General features: G+C 43.8%; 1 protein-coding gene across 4 annotated transcripts in view; it reads right to left on the bottom strand.

Moving 5' to 3' along the window:
- Positions 1 to 399: 399 nt before the first annotated feature.
- The window catches only part of LOC121538382 (beta-synuclein-like), a 46,971-nt gene continuing 20,890 nt past the window's right edge, over positions 400 to 26,480 (bottom strand). For 2 of the 4 annotated variants that reach the window (XM_041846323.2, XM_041846332.2), the window contains exons 3-6: positions 20,155 to 20,184; positions 17,370 to 17,455; positions 8,572 to 8,655; positions 400 to 1,317 (exon numbers count right to left, since the gene is read on the bottom strand). In XM_041846323.2, coding sequence (XP_041702257.1) covers positions 1,285 to 1,317; positions 8,572 to 8,655; positions 17,370 to 17,455; positions 20,155 to 20,184 — 233 coding nt within the window. In that variant the 3' untranslated portion in view covers positions 400 to 1,284. The remainder of the gene's footprint in view (positions 1,318 to 8,571; positions 8,656 to 17,369; positions 17,456 to 20,154; positions 20,185 to 26,480) is intronic. The other 2 variants (XM_041846340.2, XM_041846349.2) reach the window with 2 other exon arrangements.

A 26,480-nucleotide genomic window follows, 5' to 3' on the forward strand; every position in this document is an offset into this window, starting at 1 on the left:
CTGTCTCTGTGGTTTCTATATCTGTCTCTCTGGTCCTCTGTCCCCCGTCTCTGTGGTTTCTATATCTGTCTCTCTGGTCCTCTGTCCCCCGTCTCTGTGGTTTCTATATCTGTCTCTCTGGTCCTCTGTCCCTGTCTCTGTGGTTTCTATATCTGTCTCTCTGGTCCTCTGTCCCCCGTCTCTGTGGTTTCTATATCTGTCTCTCTGGTCCTCTGTCCCCTGTCTCTCTGGTCCTCTGTCCCAGACAGACAGACAGACAGACAGACAGACAGACAGACAGACAGACAGACAGACAGACAGACAGACAGACAGACAGACAGACAGACAGACAGACAGACAGACAGACAGACAGACAGACAGGTTTGAACATTGACATTCTAATAAACAACCAACACTTGGTTTCTTTTTTCTCACTTTTTTTATTTACAGAGGGTGTGTTAGTTTGTCTGCTTTGACACATAAACCTTTCTATTGACAAGTCCTGCATTTTAAAGCACATATTGATCTGACAACCATTATGATTTCAAGACGTAATATACTGACTTTAACTTGTTAAAATCTTCAGTACATACAAACACACACACACAAACATGTAGTTTGTCCATTTCTAAACAGATAGTTCCACCGGAATGATTTCACAAGCAACTATAAAGATACAATGTATAAAACTCTTACTTGAAAAACATTAAATAAATAAAAACGAGAACCCATAAACAGGCATTGTACACAACTTATAGAATATTATTGGTAGTAGTCAATATCTGTTTGAAAATGGATTTATACTTTTCTTCCGCTCCCAACGTCGTTGTTGAAAGATTAGAATAACACATATATTATTATCGCACATTTATAAATACAGAAACACACAAAGAGTACAAAGAGTCACACGCATAGAAATACAGTCCAATCTTGAATGGGGAGGCCTGTTCTATGGATTGTATTTCTATGGTCACAAGCCAGGCCTGGTCCGGGGTCTCGTTCCATTGGGAGGGAATCAAGGAAACAAGACTTGAGACTGCGGGTGGCTTCTACACCTCAAGAAACAACTACAAGACCCAACACATTACAGAAGTAACATGACATTTACAATATAGCATCGATTATCATAAAAGATTTGTCTTGAAGAAGAAGGAAGAACATTTTTCTCAACTGGAATGCTTGTTTGTGGTTTTTGTACTTTTTTGCAACAGGATTAGATTTGTATTATTGTGGTAATTTCAGCGTTTGTCCTTTTTGTTGTAATAAATTGTGCTGCTGGTTGGATGGAGATTTGGAATGATGATTTTATGCTTCTGGTTCGTAGTCCTGGCCCTGCTCCTTGGAGAGAAGAGAGAGAGACAGAGCTCAGACAGGGAGACAGTATTTAAATAGAATGAGACAGATCTCAGAGAGGGAGACAGTATTTAAATAGAGAGAGACAGTATTTAAATAGAGAGAGACAGTATTTAAATAGAGAGAGACAGTATTTAAATAGAGAGAGACAGTATTTAAATAGAGAGAGACAGTATTTAAATAGAGAGAGACAGTATTTAAATAGAGAGAGACAGTATTTCAATAGAGAGAGACAGTATTTATAGAGAGAGACAGTATTTAAATAGAGAGGAGAGGGAGACAGTATTTAAATAAAGAGGAGAGGGAGACAGAGCTCAGAGAGAGTCTGTGTTCCAAATGGTACCATATTCCCTTCATAGGGTGCCAATAGGGTGCCAATAGGGTGCCATTTGGAACACAGAGTTCACATAAGCAGAATTATGGAAGAAACAGACATAAGTGGAATTGTTGGATCTCGTCAGATAAGCTCTCACCCAGCGTGATCTAACCTAACAAATCACATCAAGTCTAAAATGAAGACAACCTGGCAATGAGGACACAATGTTCTCTTTTCACCTGACAGGGTAAGAAAAATGATCATTACACTACAGTATAACGATTACAGCGTTAGCGACCTTAACACAACACCTAGCGACCTCGCCAAGATCTTCAGATCTCTTGACAGTGCACTGGAGCGGGGTTCGAGTCCTGGTCGGGGGCTCCCCAATATTATCAGCTTCACTCCAGTGTCAATACTTCAGTCTACCCACCAGAGGGCAGCACTGGCTAACATAAAGTATAACAGCAGCACCCAGGACACAGTAGAGGAAACCATAGTAGCATCCTCTCGTTAGTACACTAACCAACTCTAACATCTTCATGTTAACAGACACTTGTACTCATATAATGATGCCTTAAATAAATTAATGTATGGAAAATAATGTGTGGTTATTGATGGGACACATATTACATCCACATTGTAACTATGACTATGTAGAGGGTCAGACAGAGCAGCTGTACAGAAAGGCTACGTGTTTACAGCAATGTCCTCTGACACTACCCACAATGCATTGCAACTCATGACGTCACCACCACCACCACCACCACACCCCGTTCAGCTAGAGCTAGCACGCTGCTTTAAGATGGTGGATGATGGAGAGAGAGAGAGAGAGAGAGAGAGAGAGAGATGTGGAGACGGAGGAGACAGAGGAGAAGGGGGAGGAGGCGAGAGCAATGGGGGGATGGTGGAGAGTGAGAGAGAAAGAGAGATGGAGGAGGGAGAGAGAGAGAGAGATGGAGGAGGGAGAGAGAGAGAGGAGGGAGAGAGAGAGATGGAGGAGGGAGAGAGAGAGGAGGGAGAGAGAGAGATGGAGGAGGGAGAGAGAGAGAGAGAGATGGAGGGAGAGAGAGAGAAATGGAAGAGGGAAAGAGAGAGAGAGAGAGAGAGAGAGAGAGAGAGAGAGAGAGAGAGAGAGAGAGAGAGAGAGAGAGGGAGGGAGAGAAAAGAGAGATGGAGGAGGGAAAGAGAGAGAGAGAGAGAGAGAGAGAGAGAGAGAGAGAGAGAGAGAGAGAGAGAGAGAGAGAGAGAGAGAGAGAGAGAGAGAGAGAGAGAGAGAGAGAGAGAGAGAGAGAGGGAGGGAGGGAGAGATAGAGAGAGAGAGAGATGGAGGAGCAAAAGAGAGAAAGAGAGAGAGAGAGAGAGAGAGAGAGAGAGAGAGAGAGAGAGAGAGAGAGAGAGAGAGAGACAGAGAGAGAGAGAGAGAGAGAGAGACAGAGAGAGAGAGAGAGAGAGAGAGAGAGACAGAGAGAGAGAGAGAGAGAGAGAGAGAGAGAGAGAGAGAGAGAGAGAGAGAGAGAGAGAGAGAGAGAGAGAGAGAGAGAGAGAGAGAGAGAGAGAGAGAGAGAGAGAGAGAGAGAGAGAGAGAGAGAGAGATGAGGAAGGATAGGGAGGGATACGGATGTGTTGCCTCTTCATACTATGAGGTTATCCAATTTAATATTACAGGAGTCATTTGCGTTAAACAGAAGAGAGATTCAATTGTAGTCTTTTTTTCTATAATTGATTTGTATGATACATTATTTATGTAGAGCAGAAGGACATCACTGTTGATAAACCACTGAATTGGTTCTGAACCGTTCATTGAAGATTACTCCATTGAGATTCATTGATTCGTCATTGGTTCCCTGCTGATTCTCAGGTTTCAGATGAATCGATTGGGTACTCTGTGCTTTGCCCTTGAGAAATGAATCCATTCAGTACAGTTTGTTTTGCCCTTGAGAGCTGCCTTCCCAAAATAACCCTCTGTGTCAGCCTCTGAGACACACACACACACACACACCACACACTCACACACACACACACACACACACACACACACACACACACACACACACACACACACACACACACACACACACACCACACACACACACACACACACACACACACACACACACACACACACACACACACACACACACACACACACACACACACACACACACACACACAACACAAAAAACACCACCCACCAACACACACACACACACACACACACACACACACACACACACACACACACACCATCCAAATATTGGAGGTTTTATGCCCACCTGTCTATCTGGCATTTTACTTGTCAAAAATGTATCTCACGTCTAAACCTATTGAGAGAGACAAAGCACCAACTGACACAGTACAGAGTTCTACTGTTGAGTTTCCCCGGTGCAGTAGAACCAAATGGACTAGTCCCAATAGTGCAAAACCCTAAGATAAACCAGGAGCACAAAACCCTAAGATAAACCAGGTGCACAAAACCCTAAGATAAACCAGGTGCACAAAACCCTAAGATAAACCAGGTGCACAAAACCCTAAGATAAACCAGGTGCACAAAACCCTAAGATAAACCAGGTGCACAAAACCCTAAGATAAACCAGGTGCACAAAACCCTAAGATAAACCAGGTGCAAGTATTTTAAAGTATTTTACACATATTTGACCTAGTCCTAGTGTGTGTGTGTGTGTGTGTGTGTGTGTGTGTGTGTGTGTGTGTGTGTGTGTGTGTGTGTGTGTGTGTGTGTGTGTGTGTGTGTGTGTGTGTGTGTGTGTGTGTGTGTGTGTGTGTGTGTGTAGTTTGGAGTCGTTGCTTGAAAAAATTAGTTTATTCCATATTCCTCATTACATGGAACAAAAGCAACAAAAAAAAAAACTCAAAACCGTTTGTTTGACTGTCAGAGGGAGCGAGACGAGCCACGCACTATTACCAAAAATAGACTACTAAATTATAATTATAATATTAAATTATTATTATATTACTACTATATGTCACCAAATTCATTCAAAATAATCTTCGACCCGATCAGAAACATCTTGGTCACAACTTTTATTACCTTTTAATGGTGTAGTCTGATGTACTGTTTTAAACGTCAGAATTTTGGAGTAGGCTACATTTGCGGGAAAGATTAGCCTATGCGAGAGTCCACCCGTAGCCTGGCCCAGTGGCCCCTCCGCGACTCAAGAGAACTGTATATGCACTCATGAAATGTAGGCTATCTGTAGGTTTTCATTCACTTACTTACGAGACAAGAAAAATACCGGCCTACCTTTCTGTAATGTCACCCATCGAAATCAACAATTCCCTGGCTGCTCCTTTGGCTTGATAGCACAAAAGTGGTCCCAATTGATCATCCACAACACTGCAGCCATTGTGCACTGACTCATGATTAATGAAATTGAAAGCCTGTCTCTATACAACGTGTTATGATAATGTATAATCTGTATGAATAGATAATGCCATATACAGTGGGGGAAAAAAAGTATTTAGTCAGCCACCAATTGTGCAAGTTCTCCCACTTAAAAAGATGAGAGAGGCCTGTAATTTTCATCATAGGTACACGTCAACTATGACAGACAAAATGAGAAAAAAATATCCAGAAAATCACATTGTAGGATTTTTTATGAATTTATTTGCAAATTATGGTGGAAAATAAGTATTTGGTCAATAACAAAAGTTTCTCAATACTTTGTTATATACCCTTTGTTGGCAATGACAGGTCAAACGTTTTCTGTAAGTCTTCACAAGGTTTTCACACACTGTTGCTGGTATTTTGGCCCATTCCTCCATGCAGATGTCCTCTAGAGCAGTGATGTTTTGGGGCTGTCGCTGGGCAACACAGACTTTCAACTCCCTCCAAAGATTTTCTATGGGGTTGAGATCTGGAGACTGGCTAGGCCACTCCAGGACCTTGAAATGCTTCTTACGAAGCCACTCCTTCGTTGCCCGGGCGGTGTGTTTGGGATCATTGTCATGCTGAAAGACCCAGCCACGTTTCTTCTTCAATGCCCTTTCTGATGGAAGGAGGTTTTCACTCAAAATCTCACGATACATGGCCCCATTCATTCTTTCCTTTACACGGATCAGTCGTCCTGGTCCCTTTGCAGAAAAACAGCCCCAAAGCATGATGTTTCCACCCCCATGCTTCACAGTAGGTATGGTGTTCTTTGGATGCAACTCAGCATTCTCTGTCCTCCAAACACGACGAGTTGAGTTTTTACCAAAAAGTTATATTTTGGTTTCATCTGACCATATGACATTCTCCCAATCCTCTTCTGGATCATCCAAATGCACTCTAGCAAACTTCAGACGGGCCTGGACATGTACTGGCTTAAGCAGGGGGACACGTCTGGCACTGCAGGATTTGAGTCGCTGGCGGCGTAGTGTGTTACTGATGGTAGGCTTTGTTACTTTGGTCCCAGCTCTCTGCAGGTCATTCACTAGGTCCCCCCGTGTGGTTCTGGGATTTTTGCTCACCGTTCTTGTGATCATTTTGACCCCACAGGGTGAGATCTTGCGTGGAGCCCCAGATCGAGGGAGATTATCAGTGGTCTTGTATGTCTTCCATTTCCTAATAATTGCTCCCACAGTTGATTTCTTCAAACCAAGCTGCTTACCTATTGCAGATTCAGTCTTCCCAGCCTGGTGCAGGTCTACAATTTTGTTTCTGGTGTCCTTTGACCGCTCTTTGGTATTGGCCATAGTGGAGTTTGGAGTGTGACTGTTTGAGGTTGTGGACAGGTGTCTTTTAATCAACAAGTTCAAACAGGTGCCATTAATACAGGTAACGAGTGGAGGACAGAGGAGCCTCTTAAAGAAGAAGTTACAGGTCTGTGAGAGCCAGAAATCTTGCTTGTTTGTAGGTGACCAAATACTTATTTTCCACCATAATTTACAAATTAATTCATTAAAAATCCTACAATGTCATTTTCTGGATAATTTTTTCTCAATTTGTCTGTCATAGTTGACGTGTACCTATGATAAAAATGACAGGCCTCTCTCATCTTTTTAAGTGGGAGAACTTGCACAATTGGTGGCTGACTAAATACTTTTTTCCCCCACTATATGGGCTCTATTTCTCTATCAGGTTTATCTAGTAACAACGTGTTATGATAATGTATAATCTGTATGAATAGATAATGCCATATAACATTATGATTAGACAAGGCTATTTGACGCAGATTCTCTACTGTCCAAAATGGCATTATCACACTGACCGGTCAGTCCTGCTGGCTATCCTCGCGGTGGGAAACTTTTTAAACCACTGGCATAGAGATGGATAGCTAGCTAGCACACTTCCCACTGGACACTGAAGCACTAACGGCCTTTGCTATGACAGAAGTGATCAACGGCAAAGATCAGAGGTGCGCCCTCTCTCCATTTTTACGGCAGCTGTCATGACATTCTCCGAACAGCTTTTCTCCGCTGGCTTGATAACTAAATGAGGAAACAAGTCGAGATTGGATCATGGAAACACTGCGCCCGGAAAGGAAATGTTTTCTGAAAGTAGCGGGCACGTTACTAGAAAAAGTAGTTAATATTTGAAGACAGAAACACAGTTATATAACTCCATTACGCATAAAAGTAATATTATTGTGTAACGCTTTACCCCTGACACTGTGTATGTGTGTATATGCGTGCATGTGTGTGAGAGTGTACATTAGAGCTCTGATACCCGACCCAAGCCCGACAGGGCCCAGATATTATACATCGGGTTAGGGCTCGGGCATCACTAAATCCATCACTAACATTTAGAAGTTGAGTCATTTGCTCGTGCTCCGCTACTCAGTACAGACATACCTGACTAAGATCATAACATGGTGTCAGAAGCGCTTCAACCTCGACAAATACAGGACAGGAGAGATTATTTCACAGAAAATAATAATATTCCTTGATTTTAGAGTGATGAAAAGGAGCTAACAGCTCACTGCTCTCTCATGTCTCTTCTTCGGAGCAGCCTAAGTGGAGCCGTTGCTATGGATACTCACAGACTTAGAGCGTCATGAGCAGAGCGCATGCAGAGCGAGCCGTGCGCAGGGACCGAGTGACAGACAGAGAGGAGCAGCTAATGGTTTCACTAACAGAGGAAGTTATTTCTGATTTGGGGTTTTGGGCAGGGATGGGGCCTTTAAATTTGGAAGGAGTAATCGCGCCTGGGTAGGACTCAGGCTTAAAATTAATGTCTCTAGTGTGCATGTGTGTGCGTTTCTCTGTGTGTGTGTGTGTGTGTGTGCGTTTCTCTGTGTGTGTGTGTGTGTGTTTCTCTGTGTGTGTGTGTGTGTGTTTCTCGTGTGTGTGTGTGTGTGTTTCTCTGTGTGTGTGTGTGTGTTTCTCTGTGTGTGTGTGTGTGTGTTTCTCTGTGTGTGTGTGTGTGTGTGTTTCTCTGTGTGTGTGTTTCTCTGTGTGTGTGTTTCTCTGTGTGTGTGTGTGTTTTCTCTCTGTGTGTGTGTGTGTGTGTTTCTCTGTGTGTGTGTGTGTGTGTGTTTCTCTGTGTGTGTGTGTGTGTTTCTCTGTGTGTGTGTGTGTGTGTGTGTGTGTGTGTGTGTTTCTCTGTGTGTGTGTGTGTGTGTGTGTGTGTGTGTGTGTGTGTGTGTGTGTGTGTGTGTGTGTGTGTGTGTGTGTGTGTGTGTGTGTGTGTGTGTGTGTGTGTGTGTGTGTGTGTGTGTGTGTGTGTGTGTGTGTGTGTGTGTGTTTCTCTGTGTGTGTGTGTGTGTGTGTGTGTGTGTGTGTGTGTTTCTCTGTGTGTGTGTGTGTGTGTGTGTGTGTTTCTGTGTGTGTGTGTGTGTGTGTGTTTCTCTGTGTGTGTGTGTGTGTGTGTGTGTGTGTGTGTGTGTTTCTCTGTGTGTGTGTGTGTGTGTGTGTGTGTGTTTCTGTGTGTGTGTGTGTGTGTGTGTGTTTCTCTGTGTGTCTGTGTGTGTTATCCCCCCTACCTGCTGGTTCTCATCATATGTCTCTCCCTCCAGATGACCTCCCTGTGGCTCTCCTTCCATGGCGTCCTGTCCATACTCCTCAGGCTGTGGACACACACACATTCACCATCGTAAAACAACACTAACACACGTCCTGTTTCACCACAATGCCTACTTTTCATTTTACAAAAGAAAATAAATAAAGTGTTGGTGAACCGTTAGGGAGAGATACAGAAACACAGCGTAAGTACTGTGTCCACTTGATGATAATGGGTTGGGGTCCAATTCCATTTCAATTCCGGTCAATTCAGGATGTACACTGAAATTCCGATTCCAATTGTCTTTCATGCTTTTCAATGAAGAAAATTTGGAATTGGAATTTGGTTCAATTTCTGAATTGACTGGAATTTAAACGGAATTGACCCCTGGCACAGACAGTGCAGGTCTGGTGTAAACACCTATTGTAGCATAGCAGCTGACCCCAAGTATCCTACACTAAGAGGTGTACCCAAGAGGAAAGCAATGACTCCCGCTTAGGGTTGGAAAACTACCGGTAGTTTACCAAAGCTACCGTAATCTTCAGTAATTTTGGTAATTAACAGAAAATCTATCGCAATCTATTGACATTTATCGTAGCTATTTACAGTTCCAGGGTCAGTAGCTATATACAGGGTCAGTTCCAGGGTCAGTAGCTATATACAGGGTCAGTTCCAGGGTCAGTAGCTATATACAGTTCCAGGGTCAGTAGCTATATACAGGGACAGTTCCAGGGTCAGTAGCTATATACAGGGTCAGTTCCAGGGTCAGTAGCTATATACAGGGACAGTTCCAGGGTCAGTTCCAGGGTCAGTAGCTATGTACAGGGACAGTTCCAGGGTCAGTAGCTATATACAGGGTCAGTTCCAGGGTCAGTAGCTATATACAGGGTCAGTTCCAGGGTCAGTAGCTATATACAGGGTCAGTTCCAGGGTCAGTTCCAGGGTCAGTAGCTATATACAGGGACAGTTCCAGGGTCAGTAGCTATATACAGTTCCAGGGTCAGTAGCTATATACAGGGTCAGTTCCAGGGTCAGTAGCTATATACAGGGACAGTTCCAGGGTCAGTAGCTATATACAGGGTCAGTTCCAGGGTCAGTAGCTATATACAGGGACAGTTCCAGGGTCAGTAGCTATATACAGGAACAGTTCCAGGGTCAGTAGCTATATACAGGGTCAGTTCCAGGGTCAGTAGCTATATACAGGGACAGTTCCAGGGTCAGTAGCTATATACAGGGTCAGTTCCAGGGTCAGTAGCTATATACAGGGTCAGTTCCAGGGTCAGTAGCTATATACAGGGACAGTTCCAGGGTCAGTAGCTATATACAGGGACAGTTCCAGGGTCAGTAGCTATATACAGGGTCAGTTCCAGGGTCAGTAGCTATGTACAGGGACAGTTCCAGGGTCAGTAGCTATATACAGGGTCAGTTCCAGGGTCAGTAGCTATATACAGGGACAGTTCCAGGGTCAGTAGCTATATACAGTTCCAGGGTCAGTAGCTATATACAGGGTCAGTTCCAGGGTCAGTAGCTATATACAGGGTCAGTTCCAGGGTCAGTAGCTGTGTACAGGGACAGTTCCAGGGTCAGTAGCTATATACAGGGTCAGTTCCAGGGTCAGTAGCTATATACAGGGTCAGTTCCAGGGTCAGTAGCTATATACAGGGACAGTTCCAGGGTCAGTAGCTATATACAGGGACAGTTCCAGGGTCAGTAGCTATATACAGGGTCAGTTCCAGGGTCAGTAGCTATATACAGGGTCAGTTCCAGGGTCAGTAGCTATATACAGGGTCAGTTCCAGGGTCAGTAGCTATATACAGGGACAGTTCCAGGGTCAGTAGCTATATACAGGGTCAGTTCCAGGGTCAGTAGCTATATACAGGGTGAGTTCCAGGGTCAGTAGCTATATACAGGGTCAGTTCCAGGGTCAGTAGCTATATACAGTTCCAGGGTCAGTAGCTATATACAGGGTCAGTTCCAGGGTCAGTAGCTATATACAGGGACAGTTCCAGGGTCAGTAGCTATATACAGGGTCAGTTCCAGGGTCAGTAGCTATATACAGGGACAGTTCCAGGGTCAGTAGCTATATACAGTTCCAGGGTCAGTAGCTATATACAGGGACAGTTCCAGGGTCAGTGCCAATACCATATTAACAATGTGCAGGGATACTGGAGTGGTAGGGGTAGATATGTATAGGGGTAAGATGACTAGGCATCAGGATAGATGAGAAACAGAGTAGCAGCAGCGTATATGATGATTTTATGTGAGTCTGTGAGTGTGTATAGAGTCAGTATGAATTTGTGTGCGTGTTATGTGTGTGAGCAAATGAAGTGTGTGTGTGTGTGTATGTGTGTGTGAGTGTGTAGAGTGTGCATAGAGGGAGTGTGTGAGTGTGCATAGAGGGAGTGTGTGAGTGTGCATACAAATAAAAGAGAAGGGTCAGCTCAGATAATCCGTGTAGCCGTTTTGTTAGCTATTCAGCAGTCTTATGGCTTGGGGATAGAAGCTGTTCAGGTGCCTGTTGGTGTCAGACTTGATGCTCCGGTACCGCTTCCCGTGCGGGAGCAGAGAGAACAGTCTTATGGCTTGGGTGGCTGGAGTCTTTAATAATTTTCCGGGCTTTCCTTTCACACAGCCTGATATAGAGGTCCTGGATGGCAGGGAGCTCGGCCCCAGTGATGTACTGGGCTGTCCACACCCCCCTCAGTAGCGCCATGTGATCGAGGGCGGTGCTGTTTCCATACCAAGCAGTGATGCAGCCAGTCAAGATGCTCTCAATGGTGCAGCTGTATAACTTTTGTAGGATTTGAGGGCCCATGGCAAATCTTTTCAACCTTCTGAGGGGGAAGAGGAACTGTCACACCTTTAATACTGTTTGTTTGTGTGAACCATTTAAAGTCCTTAGTGATTTGGACACCAAGGAACTTTAATCTCTCGACCTGCTCCACTGCAGCCCCGTCGATTGAGATGGAGTCCACAATCAGCTCCTTGGTCTTACTGACGTTGAGGGAGTGGCTGTTGTCCTGGCAACACACCGCCAGGTCACTGACCTCCTCTCATCGTCGCTGGTGATCAGGCCTACCACTGTCGTGTCGTCAGCAAACTTGATGGTGTTGGAGTCGTGCTTGGCCACGCAGTCGTGGGTGAACAGGGACTACAGGAGGGGACTAAGCACACACCCCTGAGGGGCCCCTGTGTTGAGGATCAGCATGGCGGATGTGTTGTTACCTACCCTTACCACCTGGGGGCGGCCCATTAGGAAGTCCAGGATCCAGTTGCAGAGGGAGGTGTTTAGTCCCAGGGTCCTTAGCTTAGTGATGAGCTTTGAGGACACTATGGTGTTGAACGCTGAACTGTAGTCAATGAACAGCATTCTCACATAGGTATTCCTCTTATCTAGGTAGGTGAGGGCAGTGTGGAGTGCAATTGAGATTGTATCGTCTATCGATCTGTTGGGGCGGTATGCAAATTGGAGTGAGTCTAGGGTGTCTGAGATAATGGAGTTCATGTTTGCCATAACCAGCCTTTCAAAGCACTTCCTGATGTCAGATGTGAGTGCTAGAGGGCGGTAGTCATTCTGTCAGGCAGCCTTAGAGTTCTTAGGAACAGGAATGATGGTGGTCATCTTGAGATGTGGGGATTTCAGACTGGGACAAGGAGAGGTTGAAAATGACCGTGAATATGCCTGCTAACAGTTCTGCGTATGCTCTGAGAACGCGCCCTGGAATACTGTCCCGGCCCCTGCGGTTTACGAGAGTTGACCTGATTAAAATCCTTACTCACGTCGGCCTCGGAGACCCAGTCCCCTGTGTCAGCGGGGGGCCTCGTGCATGGCTAAGTGTTGTTTGTGTCGGAGCGTGCATAAAACGCATTGAGTTCGTCTGGTAGAGAGGCATCGTTGGGCAGATCACGGCTGGGTCTTCCTTTGTAATCCGTAATGGACTGTAGCCCCTGCCACATGCCGCGGGCGTCGGAGCCTGTGTAATATGATTCCACCTTATTCCTGTATTGTCCTTTTGCTCGTTTGATGGCTCTGCGGAGGTTATAGCAGGACTTCTTGTACATGTTCATGTCCTCAGCCATAGTAATTCTTTATTTTTACTATTGTCTACATTGTAGAATAATAGTGAAGAGATCAAAACTATTAAATAACACATATGGTATCATGTAGTAACCAAAAGAGTGTTAAACAAATCAAAATATATTTTATATTTGAGATTCTTCAAATAGCCACCCTTTGCCTTGATGACATCTTTGCACACTCCTGGCATTCTGGGTCCTGAGAATAAAGCCAGTGGGTCAGAGCCATGTATTTTCAAACCCTCCTAACTGCTATGCTAATCAAGATAATCAGGTGACAGAGAAGAGAGAAGACTACATCTGCATTGCTTGCTGTTTGGGGTTTTAGGCTGGGTTTCTGTATAAGCACTTTGTGACATCTGCTGATGTAAAAAGGGCTCTGTAAATACATTTGATTGATTGACTATAATCCTACAGTGTGCTGTATCACAGATATTACTTCCCAAATGGCACTCCATTCCCTATGTAGTGTACTACTTTAGACCAGAGAATGGCACTCCATTCCCTATGTAGTGTACTACTTTAGACCAGAGAATGGCACTCCATTCCCTATGTAGTGTACTACTTTAGACCAGAGAATGGCACTCCATTCCCTATGTAGTGTACTACTTTAGACCAGAGAATGGCACTCCATTCCCTATGTAGTGTACTACTTTAGACCAGAGAATGGCACTCCATTCCCTATGTAGTGTACTACTTTAGACCAGAGAATGGCACTCCATTCCCTATGTAGTGTACTACTTTAGACCAGAGAATGGCACTCCATTCCCTATGTAGTGTACTACTTTAGACCAGAGAATGGCACTCCATTCCCTATGTAGTGTACTACTTTAGACCAGAGAATGGCACTCCATTCCCTATGTAGTGTACTACTTTAGACCAGAGAATGGCACTCCATTCCCTATGTAGTGTACTACTTTTGACAATAGCCTCAGGTTAGTGCACCATATGGGGAATAGAATGTCATGGATCTATTCAAAGGTAGCGCCAGTGGTCTAAGGCACTGCATCGCAGTGCTAGCTGTGCCACTAGAGATCCTGGTTCGAGTCCAGGCTCTGTCGTAGTCGGCCGCGACCGGGAGACCCATGGGGCGGCGCACAATTGGTCCAGCGTCGTCCAGGGTAGGGGAGGGTTTGGCCGGCAGGGATGTGGGAATAGAATTTCATGGATCTATTCAAAGGTAGTCCACTAAATAGGGAATATAATGTCATTTGAGACGTACGGTAGACAGTAGTGGAGGACAGTGAAGACACACTAAACCAGAGAGTCCATTATCTGAAACAACGCTCAGGGTATTGATTGTGATCTGGCACTGTCCCAAATGGTATCCTATTCCTGTGGGGCTCTGGTCAAAAATAGTGCACTGTATATAAAATAGGGTGCATTTGGGATGCATATTCAGTCTCTGCCTGAACTGTAGTGGCCAAATCCATTTGACTTAATAGTGATATAGGGGCTGGTGATAGTCTATAGGGATCTAGGGGCTGGTGATAGTCTATAGTGATATAGGGGCTGGTGATAGTCTATAGGGATCTAGGGGCTGGTGATAGTCTATAGGGATCTAGGGGCTGGTGATAGTCTATAGTGATATAGGGGCTGGTGATAGTCTATAGTGATCTAGGGGCTGGTGATAGTCTATAGGGATATAGGGGCTGGTGATAGTCTATAGGGATCTAGGGGCTGGTGATAGTCTATATACTAGTGATCTAGGGGCTGGTGATAGTCTATAGTGATCTAGGGGCTGGTGATAGTCTATAGTGATATAGGGGCTGGTGATAGTCTATAGGGATCTAGGGGCTGGTGATAGTCTATAGGGATCTAGGGGCTGGTGATAGTCTATAGGGATCTAGGGGCTGGTGATAGTCTATAGGGATCTAGGGGCTGGTGATAGTCTATAGTGATATAGGGGCTGGTGATAGTCTATAGGGATCTAGGGGCTGGTGATAGTCTATAGGGATCCAGGGGCTGGTGATAGTCTATAGTGATATAGGGGCTGGTGATAGTCTATAGGGATCTAGGGGCTGGTGATAGTCTATAGGGATCTAGGGGCTGGTGATAGTCTATAGGGATCTAGGGGCTGGTGATAGTCTATAGGGATCTAGGGGCTGGTGATAGTCTATAGTGATATAGGGGCTGGTGATAGTCTATAGGGATCTAGGGGCTGGTGATAGTCTATAGGGATCCAGGGGCTGGTGATAGTCTATAGTGATATAGGGGCTGGTGATAGTCTATAGGGATCTAGGGGCTGGTGATAGTCTATAGGGATCTAGGGGGCTGGTGATAGTCTATAGGGATCTAGGGGCTGGTGATAGTCTATAGGGATCTAGGGGCTGGTGATAGTCTATAGGGGATCTAGGGGCTGGTGATAGTCTATAGTGATATAGGGGCTGGTGATAGTCTATAGGGATATAGGGGCTGGTGATAGTCTATAGGGATCTAGGGGCTGGTGATAGTCTATAGTGATATAGGGGCTGGTGATAGTCTATAGTGATATAGGGGCTGGTGATAGTCTATAGGGATCTAGGGGCTGGTGATAGTCTATAGGGATCTAGGGACTGGTGATAGTCTATAGTGATATAGGGGCTGGTGATAGTCTATAGTGATATAGGGGCTGGTGATAGTCTATAGGGATCTAGGGGCTGGTGATAGTCTATAGTGATATAGGGGCTGGTGATAGTCTATAGGGATCTAGGGGCTGGTGATAGTCTATAGTGATATAGGGGCGGGTGATAGTCTATAGGGATCTAGGGGCTGCCGATAGTCTATAGGGATCTAGGGGCTGGTGATAGTCTATAGGGATCTAGGGGCTGGTGATAGTCTATAGGGATCTAGGGGCTGGTGATAGTCTATAGGGATCTAGGGGCTGGTGATAGTCTATAGGGATCTAGGGGCTGGTGATAGTCTATATACTAGTGATATAGGGGCTGGTGATAGTCTATAGGGATCTAGGGGCTGGTGATAGTCTATATACTAGTGATATAGGGGCTGGTGATAGTCTATATACTAGTGATATAAGGGCTGGTGATAGTCTATATACTAGTGATATAGGGGCTGGTGATAGTCTATAGGGATCTAGGGGCTGGTGATAGTCTATAGGGATCTAGGGGCTGGTGATAGTCTATAGGGATCTAGGGGCTGGTGATAGTCTATATACTAGTGATATAGGGGCTGGTGATAGTCTATAGGGATCTAGGGGCTGGTGATAGTCTATATACTAGTGATATAGGGGCTGGTGATAGTCTATAGGGATCTAGGGGCTGGTGATAGTCTATATACTAGTGATATAGGGGCTGGTGATAGTCTATATACTAGTGATATAGGGGCTGGTGATAGTCTATATAATAGTGATATAGGGGCTGGTGATAGTCTATAGGGATCTAGGGGCTGGTGATAGTCTATATACTAGTGATATAGGGGCTGGTGATGTGTGTGTGTGTGTGTGTGTGTGTTTGAGGTGTGTGTGTGTGTTTGAGGTGTGTGTGTGTGTATTTGAGGTGTGTGTGTGTTTGAGGTGTGTGTGTGTTTGAGGTGTGTGTGTGTTTGAGGTGTGTGTGTGTTTGAGTTGTGTGTGTGTTTGAGGTGTGGGTGTGTTTGCAGTGTGTGTGTGTTTGAGGTGTGTGTTTGTTTGCAGTGTGTGTGTGTTTGAGGTGTGTGTTTGTTTGCAGTGTGTGTGTGTTTGAGGTGTGTGTTTGTTTGCAGTGTGTGTGTGTTTGTTTGCAGTGTGTGTGTGTTTGAGGTGTGTGTTTGTTTGCAGTGTGTGTGTGTTTGAGGTGTGTGTTTGTTTGCAGTGTGTGTGTGTTTGAGGTGTGTGTTTGTTTGCAGTGTGTGTGTGTGTTTGAGGTGTGTGTTTGTTTGAGGTGTGTGTGTGTTTGCAGTGTGTGTGTGTTTGAGGTGTGTGTTTGTTTGCAGTGTGTGTGTGTTTGAGGTGTGTGTGTGTTTGAGGTGTGTGTGTGTTTGCAGTGTGTGTGTGTTTGAGGTGTGTGTTTGTTTGAGGGTGTGTGTGTGTTTGAGGTGTGTGTGTGTTTGAGGTGTGTGTGTGTTTGCAGTGTGTGTGTGTGTTTGAGGTGTGTGTTTGTTTGCAGTGTGTGTGTGTTTGAGGTGTGTGTTTGTTTGCAGTGTGTGTGTGTTTGAGGTGTGTGTTTGTTTGCAGTGTGTGTGTGTTTGAGGTGTGTGTGTGTTTGAGGTGTGTGTGTGTTTGCAGTGTGTGTGTGTTTGAGGTGTGTGTTTGTTTGAGGTGTGTGTGTGTTTGAGGTGTGTGTGTGTTTGAGGTGTGTGTGTGTTTGCAGTGTGTGTGTGTTTGAGGTGTGTGTTTGTTTGCAGTGTGTGTGTGTTTGAGATGTGTGTTTGTTTGCAGTGTGTGTGTGTTTGAGGTGTGTGTTTGTTTGCAGTGTGTGTGTGTGTTTGAGGTGTGTGTTTGTTTGCAGTGTGTGTGTGTTTGAGGTGTGTGTTTGTTTGCAATGTGTGTGTGTGTTTGAGGTGTGTGTGTGTTTGCAGTGTGTGTGTGTTTGAGATGTGTGTTTGTTTGCAGTGTGTGTGTGTTTGAGGTGTGTGTTTGTTTGCAGTGTGTGTGTGTTTGAGGTGTGTGTTTGTTTGCAGTGTGTGTGTGTGTGTGTGTGTGTGTGTGTGTGTGTGTGTGTGTGTGTGTGTGTGTGTGTGTGTGTGTGTGTGTGTGTGTGTGTGTGTGTGTGTGTGTGTTAGTCGTACGTTCATGTCAGATGGGAACTCGTCCTTCTTCCCCAGGCCGGTGGCAGCAGCGATATTCCCCATGGCTCCACCAGCAAGGTCCTTCGCTGCAACACACACACACACACACATTATTAACACACACATTAACACACATGCACACACACATTATTAAGACACACACAGCACATCCCCTGATGTCCTAGTTCTCTAGTACCCTTGTCTCTAAGGCCTTATATATCTTTACCAGTCTAATCCTGTTTGGTGTGATGTCCTAGTGTGACTCTAAGGCATTATATATCTTTACCAGTCTAATCCTGTTTGGTGTGATGTCCTAGTGTGACTCTAAGGCATTATATATCTTTACCAGTCTAATCCTGTTTGGTGTGATGTCCTAGTGTGACTCTAAGGCATTATATATCTTTACCAGTCTAATCCTGTTTGGTGTGATGTCCTAGTGTGACTCTAAGGCATTCTATATCTTTACCAGTCTAATCCTGTTTGGTGTGATGTCCTAGTGTGACTCTAAGGCATTCTATATCTTTACCAGTCTAATCCTGTTTGGTGTGATGTCTTAGTGTGACTCTAAGGCATTCTATATCTTTACCAGTCTAATCCTGTTTGGTGTGATGTCCTAGTGTGACTCTAAGGCATTCTATATCTTTACCAGTCTAATCCTGTTTGGTGTGATGTCCTAGTGTGACTCTAAGGCATTCTATATCTTTACCAGTCTAATCCTGTTTGGTGTGATGTCCTAGTGTGACTCTAAGGCCTTATATATCTTTACCAGTCTAATCCTGTTTGGTGTGATGTCCTAGTGTGACTCTAAGGCATTATATATCTTTACCAGTCTAATCCTGTTTGGTGTGATGTCCTAGTGTGACTCTAAGGCCTTATATATCTTTACCAGTCTAATCCTGTTTGGTGTGATGTCCTAGTGTGACTCTAAGGCATTATATATATTTACCAGTCTAATCCTGTTTGGTGTGATGTCCTAGTGTGACTCTAAGGCATTATATATCTTTACCAGTCTAATCCTGTTTGGTGTGATGTCCTAGTGTGACTCTAAGGCATTATATATCTTTACCAGTCTAATCCTGTTTGGTGTGATGTCCTAGTGTGACTCTAAGGCATTATATATCTTTACCAGTCTAATCCTGTTTGGTGTGATGTCCTAGTGTGACTCTAAGGCATTATATATCTTTACCAGTCTAATCCTGTTTGGTGTGATGTCCTAGTGTGACTCTAAGGCATTATATATCTTTACCAGTCTAATCCTGTTTGGTGTGATGTCCTAGTGTGACTCTAAGGCATTATATATATTTACCAGTCTAATCCTGTTTGGTGTGATGTCCTAGTGTGACTCTAAGGCATTATATATCTTTACCAGTCTAATCCTGTTTGGTGTGATGTCCTAGTGTGACTCTAAGGCATTCTATATCTTTACCAGTCTAATCCTGTTTGGTGTGATGTCCTAGTGTGACTCTAAGGCATTCTATATCTTTACCAGTCTAATCCTGTTTGGTGTGATGTCCTAGTGTGACTCTAAGGCCTTATATATCTTTACCAGTCTAATCCTGTTTGGTGTGATGTCCTAGTGTGACTCTAAGGCATTATATATCTTTACCAGTCTAATCCTGTTTGGTGTGATGTCCTAGTGTGACTCTAAGGCCTTATATATCTTTACCAGTCTAATCCTGTTTGGTGTGATGTCCTAGTGTGACTCTAAGGCCTTATATATATTTACCAGTCTAATCCTGTTTGGTGTGATGTCCTAGTGTGACTCTAAGGCATTATATATATTTACCAGTCTAATCCTGTTTGGTGTGATGTCCTAGTGTGACTCTAAGGCATTATATATCTTTACCAGTCTAATCCTGTTTGGTGTGATGTCCTAGTGTGACTCTAAGGCATTATATATCTTTACCAGTCTAATCCTGTTTGGTGTGATGTCCTAGTGTGACTCTAAGGCATTATATATCTTTACCAGTCGAATCCTGTTTGGTGTGATGTCCTAGTGTGACTCTAAGGCATTATATATCTTTACCAGTCTAATCCTGTTTGGTGTGATGTCCTAGTGTGACTCTAAGGCATTATATATCTTTACCAGTCTAATCATGTTTGGTGTGATGTCCTAGTGTGACTCTAAGGCATTATATATCTTTACCAGTCTAATCCTGTTTGGTGTGATGTCCTAGTGTGACTCTAAGGCCTTATATATCTTTACCAGTCTAATCCTGTTTGGTGTGATGTCCTAGTGTGACTCTAAGGCCTTATATATCTTTACCAGTCTATTCCTGTTTGGTGTGATGTCCTAGTGTGACTCTAAGGCATTATATATATTTACCAGTCTAATCCTGTTTGGTGTGATGTCCTAGTGTGACTCTAAGGCATTATATATCTTTACCAGTCTAATCCTGTTTGGTGTGATGTCCTAGTGTGACTCTAAGGCATTATATATCTTTACCAGTCTAATCCTGTTTGGTGTGATGTCCTAGTGTGACTCTAAGGCATTATATATCTTTACCAGTCTAATCCTGTTTGGTGTGATGTCCTAGTGTGACTCTAAGGCATTATATATCTTTACCAGTCTAATCCTGTTTGGTGTGATGTCCTAGTGTGACTCTAAGGCATTCTATATCTTTACCAGTCTAATCCTGTTTGGTTTGTGCACCAGAAGCAGGTCACCCTTGTTTTCTGACCAGGCTTAACTTGACTGAAACTTGGAAGAGACAAAGTATCTTACTGTTGTGCTACTTTAGCACTGATGTCAACGTCTGAACTAAAGACTTCACAATAAACTTACCTGAACCAACACCATCTTTGGCCTTGGTGCCTGAAAAGAGAGAAAAATACATGTGTTCTACATTAAAATGCTACATTATCCCTCCATTATAGTACATCATGTGTTACTACATAAAAATGCTACATTATCCCTCCATTATAGTACATCATGTGTTACTATACTCAAATGCTACATTTTCCCTCCATTATCATACATCACGTGTTACTACATTCCAATCCTACATTGTCATACAAAATGATAATTACAACTCTCAATAAAGTTACCGGCATATTCCGGTTTACTACACATGCAGTAAATGATGCATTACCGTATAAACAAACCTCTAACGCCTTCAGATAAACAAACATAAACAAACCTCTAACGCCTTCACATAAACAAACATAAACAAACCTCTAACGCCTTCACATAAACAAACATCTTCCCGTACTATATTAGCAGTTTCTGACCATTTCTAGAGGACAAAAAACGTTCAACTTCAACCAGACCATTTACAGGTGAAATAAGTCCCATGCGAGTGTATAGCCACAGCAAACAGCAGGTTTGATGTACTGCCCTATTCATCCTAAACCTTGGGGGCTGCACCCTCTTTATCATCCTCTGGAGATTTACTGAAGTCTGTCTACACACACACACACACACACACACACACACACACACACACACACACACACACACACACACACACACACACACACACACACACACACACTCTGCCTTGCATTACTTCTCATTTTAATACCAGTCAGAGACCAGACAGACAGACAGACAGACAGAGACCAGACAGACAGACAGACAGACAGACAGACAGACAGACAGACAGACAGATAGACAGACAGACAGACAGACAGAGACCAGACAGACAGACAGACAGACAGACAGACAGACAGTCAGAGACCAGACAGACAGACAGACAGACAGACAGACAGACAGACAGACAGACAGACAGACAGACAGACAGACAGACAGACAGACAGACAGACAGGACAGACAGAGACCAGACAGATAGACAGATAGATAGATAGATAGATAGATAGATAGATAGATAGATAGATAGATAGATAGATAGATAGATAGTGTGACGTCACGAGAGGCTACACAGCTTTCAGCGGGGTTGCTCAAGTAGTGCAAGGAGACAAGGTTCAAACAAAACAAGGATTTTATTATAGGTCTTGGGAAATTAACGAAAATATAACAAAATTCTGTTCTCTTGTGGCTCTTTAAGGGTTAACAGTTCAGGGATGTCTCTTCCACATCCAAAGTCATAATTCTCACTCGCTCAGATAACTTTTCCCCAGCCTTACTGTAGTCCACGTTGCAGCTAGTGGCCAACCCAGCAAAAAGTCCTTCCAAATGTCTCTCACGTATTTCCACAGGTGCATATATCCAAAGGTGAGTATTTCCCAAAGGTAAGTATCTCCAAATCCGTATACTCCTCATGGAAGTGGACGTGCAGCACTCTTGTCCTCCAGAGAGCCCAGGTTGGAGACTGTGTCTCTTCACCCCCCACACACTCCCTCAGGGTGTCTCTTCCCTTCCCAAACATTCAGCTCATCAGCTCCTGATTTGTTTCAGCTGCGTGGGAAGATTGGCCATAGAGGGGTGGAGTTCCCGACCATACCAGCAGATGGAGCCATAGCTGTCTGGGTTTGCAGCCACCTCAGGGGGATGTAACGTCCCTCCAGGACACAGCCTCTCGTGACATCACAATAGATAGATAGATAGATAGATAGATAGATAGATAGATAGATAGATAGATAGATAGATAGATAGATAGATAGATAGATAGATAGATAGATAGATAGATAGATAGATAGATAGATAGATAGATAGATAGATAGATAGATAGATAGATAGATAGATAGATTCCCAAGAATTGGCGCAGTTCCTGGCAGAAGCCGGTACTGGAAGGTTATTGATGGCCTCCACTTTTGCCAGGACCGGTCGGACTTTCCCTTGCCCCACCACCTTCCCGAGATATTTCACTGTTGCTTGTGCAATTTTGCTCTTTGACAGGTTAACTGTCAAGTCGGCAGCTGCGAAATGCTCGGACAGACTCCTAATATTCTGGAGGTGTTCTGGCCAGGTGGTACTAAATACCACCACATCGTCCAAAAACACATAAACCTCCCTTTCCCACAAGAACACTTTTGAGGGGCAGTGACCAAATATCTCGCAACCATGTTTAGGGATGCGGCAGTCCTCTCAAACAGAGTAAAATATACGTTGAAAGGCGGTACAAGTCGGCTGTTCCGACCACGATCAAACTCTGTTGAGGGTGCAGGATGTCCTGGCAGGATTTGGAGTGCTTCTAGATCGATCGCTCTTAATCAAAATGTCTTGCTGACATTCCTGTTCCCTTTCATTGCGCTCCAGCTCTAATTTATGTTGTTCCCATTTTGCCTTTAGTTCTACCTCTCTCAGCTGCAGGTCTGTGGGGTGTCCTCTACCATATCTATCTATATGGGGTGTACTGTACCATATCTATCTCTATGGGGTGTCCTCTACCATATCTATCTATATGGGGTGTACTGTACCATATCTATCTATATGGGGTGTCCTCTACCATATCTATCTATATGGGGTGTCCTCTACCATATCTATCTATATGGGGTGTACTGTACCATATCTATCTCTATGGGATGTCCTCTACCATATCTATCTCTATGGGGTGTCCTCTACCATATCTATCTATATGGGGTGTACTGTACCATATCTATCTCTATGGGATGTCCTCTACCATATCTATCTCTATGGGATGTCCTCTACCATATCTATCTCTATGGGGTGTCCTCTACCATATCTATCTATATGGGGTGTACTGTACCATATATATCTCTATGGGGTGTCCTCTACCATATCTATCTCTATGGGGTGTCCTCTACCATATCTATCTATATGGGGGTGTCCTCTACCATATCTATCTATATGGGGTGTACTGTACCATATCTATCTCTATGGGATGTCCTCTACCATATCCATCTCTATGGGATGTCCTCTACCATATCTATCTATATGGGGTGTCCTCTACCATATCTATCTATATGGGGTGTACTGTACCATATCTATCTCTATGGGGTGTCCTCTACCATATCTATCTATATGGGGTGTCCTCTACCATATCTATCTCTATGGGGTGTCCTCTATCATACCTATCTCTATGGGGTGTCCTCTACCATATCTATCTCTATGGGGTGTCCTCTACCATATCTATCTCTATGGGGTGTCCTCTATCATATCTATCTCTATGGGGTGTCCTCTACCATATCTATCTCTATGGGGTGTCCTCTACCATATCTATCTCTATGGGGTGTACTGTACCATATCTATCTATATTGGATGTACTGTACCATATCTATCTCTATGGGGTGTCCTCTACCATATCTATCTCTATGGGGTGTCCTCTACCATATCTATCTCTATGGGGTGTCCTCCACCATATCTATCTCTATGGTGTGTCCTCTACCATATCTATCTCTATGGGGTGTCCTCTACCATATCTATCTATATGGGGTGTCCTCTACCATATCTATCTCTATGGGGTGTCCTCTACCATATCTATCTATATGGGGTATACTGTACCATATCTATCACTATGGGGTGTCCTCTATCATATCTATCTCTATGGGGTGTCCTCTACCATATCTATCTATATGGGGTGTACTGTACCATATCTATCTCTATGGGGTGTCCTCTACCATATCTATCTCTATGGGGTGTCCTCTACCATATCTATCTATATGGGATGTCCTCTACCATATCTATCTCTATGGGGTGTCCTCTACCATATCTATCTATATGGGGTGTCCTCTACCATATCTATCTCTATGGGGTGTCCTCTACCATATCTATCTCTATGGGGTGTCCTCTACCATATCTATCTATATGGGGTGTACTGTACCATATCTATCTCTATGGGATGTCCTCTACCATATCTATCTCTATGGGATGTCCTCTACCATATCTATCTCTATGGGGTGTCCTCTACCATATCTATCTATATGGGGTGTACTGTACCATATATATCTCTATGGGGTGTCCTCTACCATATCTATCTCTATGGGGTGTCCTCTACCATATCTATCTCTATGGGTGTCCTCTACCATATCTATCTATATGGGGTGTACTGTACCATATATATCTCTATGGGGTGTCCTCTACCATATCTATCTCTATGGGGTGTCCTCTACCATATCTATCTATATGGGGGTGTCCTCTACCATATCTATCTATATGGGGTGTACTGTACCATATCTATCTCTATGGGATGTCCTCTACCATATCCATCTCTATGGGATGTCCTCTACCATATCTATCTATATGGGGTGTCCTCTACCATATCTATCTATATGGGGTGTACTGTACCATATCTATCTCTATGGGGTGTCCTCTACCATATCTATCTATATGGGGGTGTCCTCTACCATATCTATCTCTATGGGGTGTCCTCTATCATACCTATCTCTATGGGGTGTCCTCTACCATATCTATCTCTATGGGGTGTCCTCTACCATATCTATCTCTATGGGGTGTCCTCTATCATATCTATCTCTATAGGGGTGTCCTCTACCATATCTATCTCTATGGGGTGTCCTCTACCATATCTATCTCTATGGGGTGTACTGTACCATATCTATCTATATTGGATGTACTGTACCATATCTATCTCTATAGGGGTGTCCTCTACCATATCTATCTCTATGGGGTGTCCTCTACCATATCTATCTCTATGGGGTGTCCTCCACCATATCTATCTCTATGGTGTGTCCTCTACCATATCTATCTCTATGGGGTGTCCTCTACCATATCTATCTATATGGGGTGTCCTCTACCATATCTATCTCTATGGGGTGTCCTCTACCATATCTATCTATATGGGGTATACTGTACCATATCTATCACTATGGGGTGTCCTCTATCATATCTATCTCTATGGGGTGTCCTCTACCATATCTATCTATATGGGGTGTACTGTACCATATCTATCTCTATGGGGTGTCCTCTACCATATCTATCTCTATGGGGTGTCCTCTACCATATCTATCTATATGGGATGTCCTCTACCATATCTATCTCTATAGGGTGTCCTCTACCATATCTATCTATATGGGGTGTCCTCTACCATATCTATCTCTATGGGGTGTCCTCTACCATATCTATCTCTATGGGGTGTCCTCTACCATATCTATCTATATGGGGTGTACTGTACCATATCTATCTCTATGGGATGTCCTCTACCATATCTATCTCTATGGGATGTCCTCTACCATATCTATCTCTATGGGGTGTCCTCTACCATATCTATCTATATGGGGTGTACTGTACCATATATATCTCTATGGGGTGTCCTCTACCATATCTATCTCTATGGGGTGTCCTCTACCATATCTATCTATATGGGGTGTCCTCTACCATATCTATCTATATGGGGTGTACTGTACCATATCTATCTCTATGGGATGTCCTCTACCATATCCATCTCTATGGGATGTCCTCTACCATATCTATCTATATGGGGTGTCCTCTACCATATCTATCTATATGGGGTGTACTGTACCATATCTATCTCTATGGGGTGTCCTCTACCATATCTATCTATATGGGGTGTCCTCTACCATATCTATCTCTATGGGGTGTCCTCTATCATACCTATCTCTATGGGGGTGTCCTCTACCATATCTATCTCTATGGGGTGTCCTCTACCATATCTATCTCTATGGGGTGTCCTCTATCATATCTATCTCTATGGGGGTGTCCTCTACCATATCTATCTCTATGGGGTGTCCTCTACCATATCTATCTCTATGGGGTGTACTGTACCATATCTATCTATATGGGATGTACTGTACCATATCTATCTCTATGGGGTGTCCTCTACCATATCTATCTCTATGGGGTGTCCTCTACCATATCTATCTCTATGGGGTGTCCTCCACCATATCTATCTCTATGGTGTGTCCTCTACCATATCTATCTCTATGGGGTGTCCTCTACCATATCTATCTATATGGGGTGTCCTCTACCATATCTATCTCTATGGGGTGTCCTCTACCATATCTATCTATATGGGGTATACTGTACCATATCTATCTCTATGGGGTGTCCTCTATCATATCTATCTCTATGGGGTGTCCTCTACCATATCTATCTATATGGGGTGTACTGTACCATATCTATCTCTATGGGGTGTCCTCTACCATATCTATCTCTATGGGGTGTCCTCTACCATATCTATCTATATGGGATGTCCTCTACCATATCTATCTCTATGGGGTGTCCTCTACCATATCTATCTATATGGGGTGTCCTCTACCATATCTATCTCTATG

This window comes from Coregonus clupeaformis, unplaced genomic scaffold (genome assembly GCF_020615455.1).
Source record: "Coregonus clupeaformis isolate EN_2021a unplaced genomic scaffold, ASM2061545v1 scaf0004, whole genome shotgun sequence".
Lineage (NCBI taxonomy): Eukaryota > Metazoa > Chordata > Actinopteri > Salmoniformes > Salmonidae > Coregonus > Coregonus clupeaformis.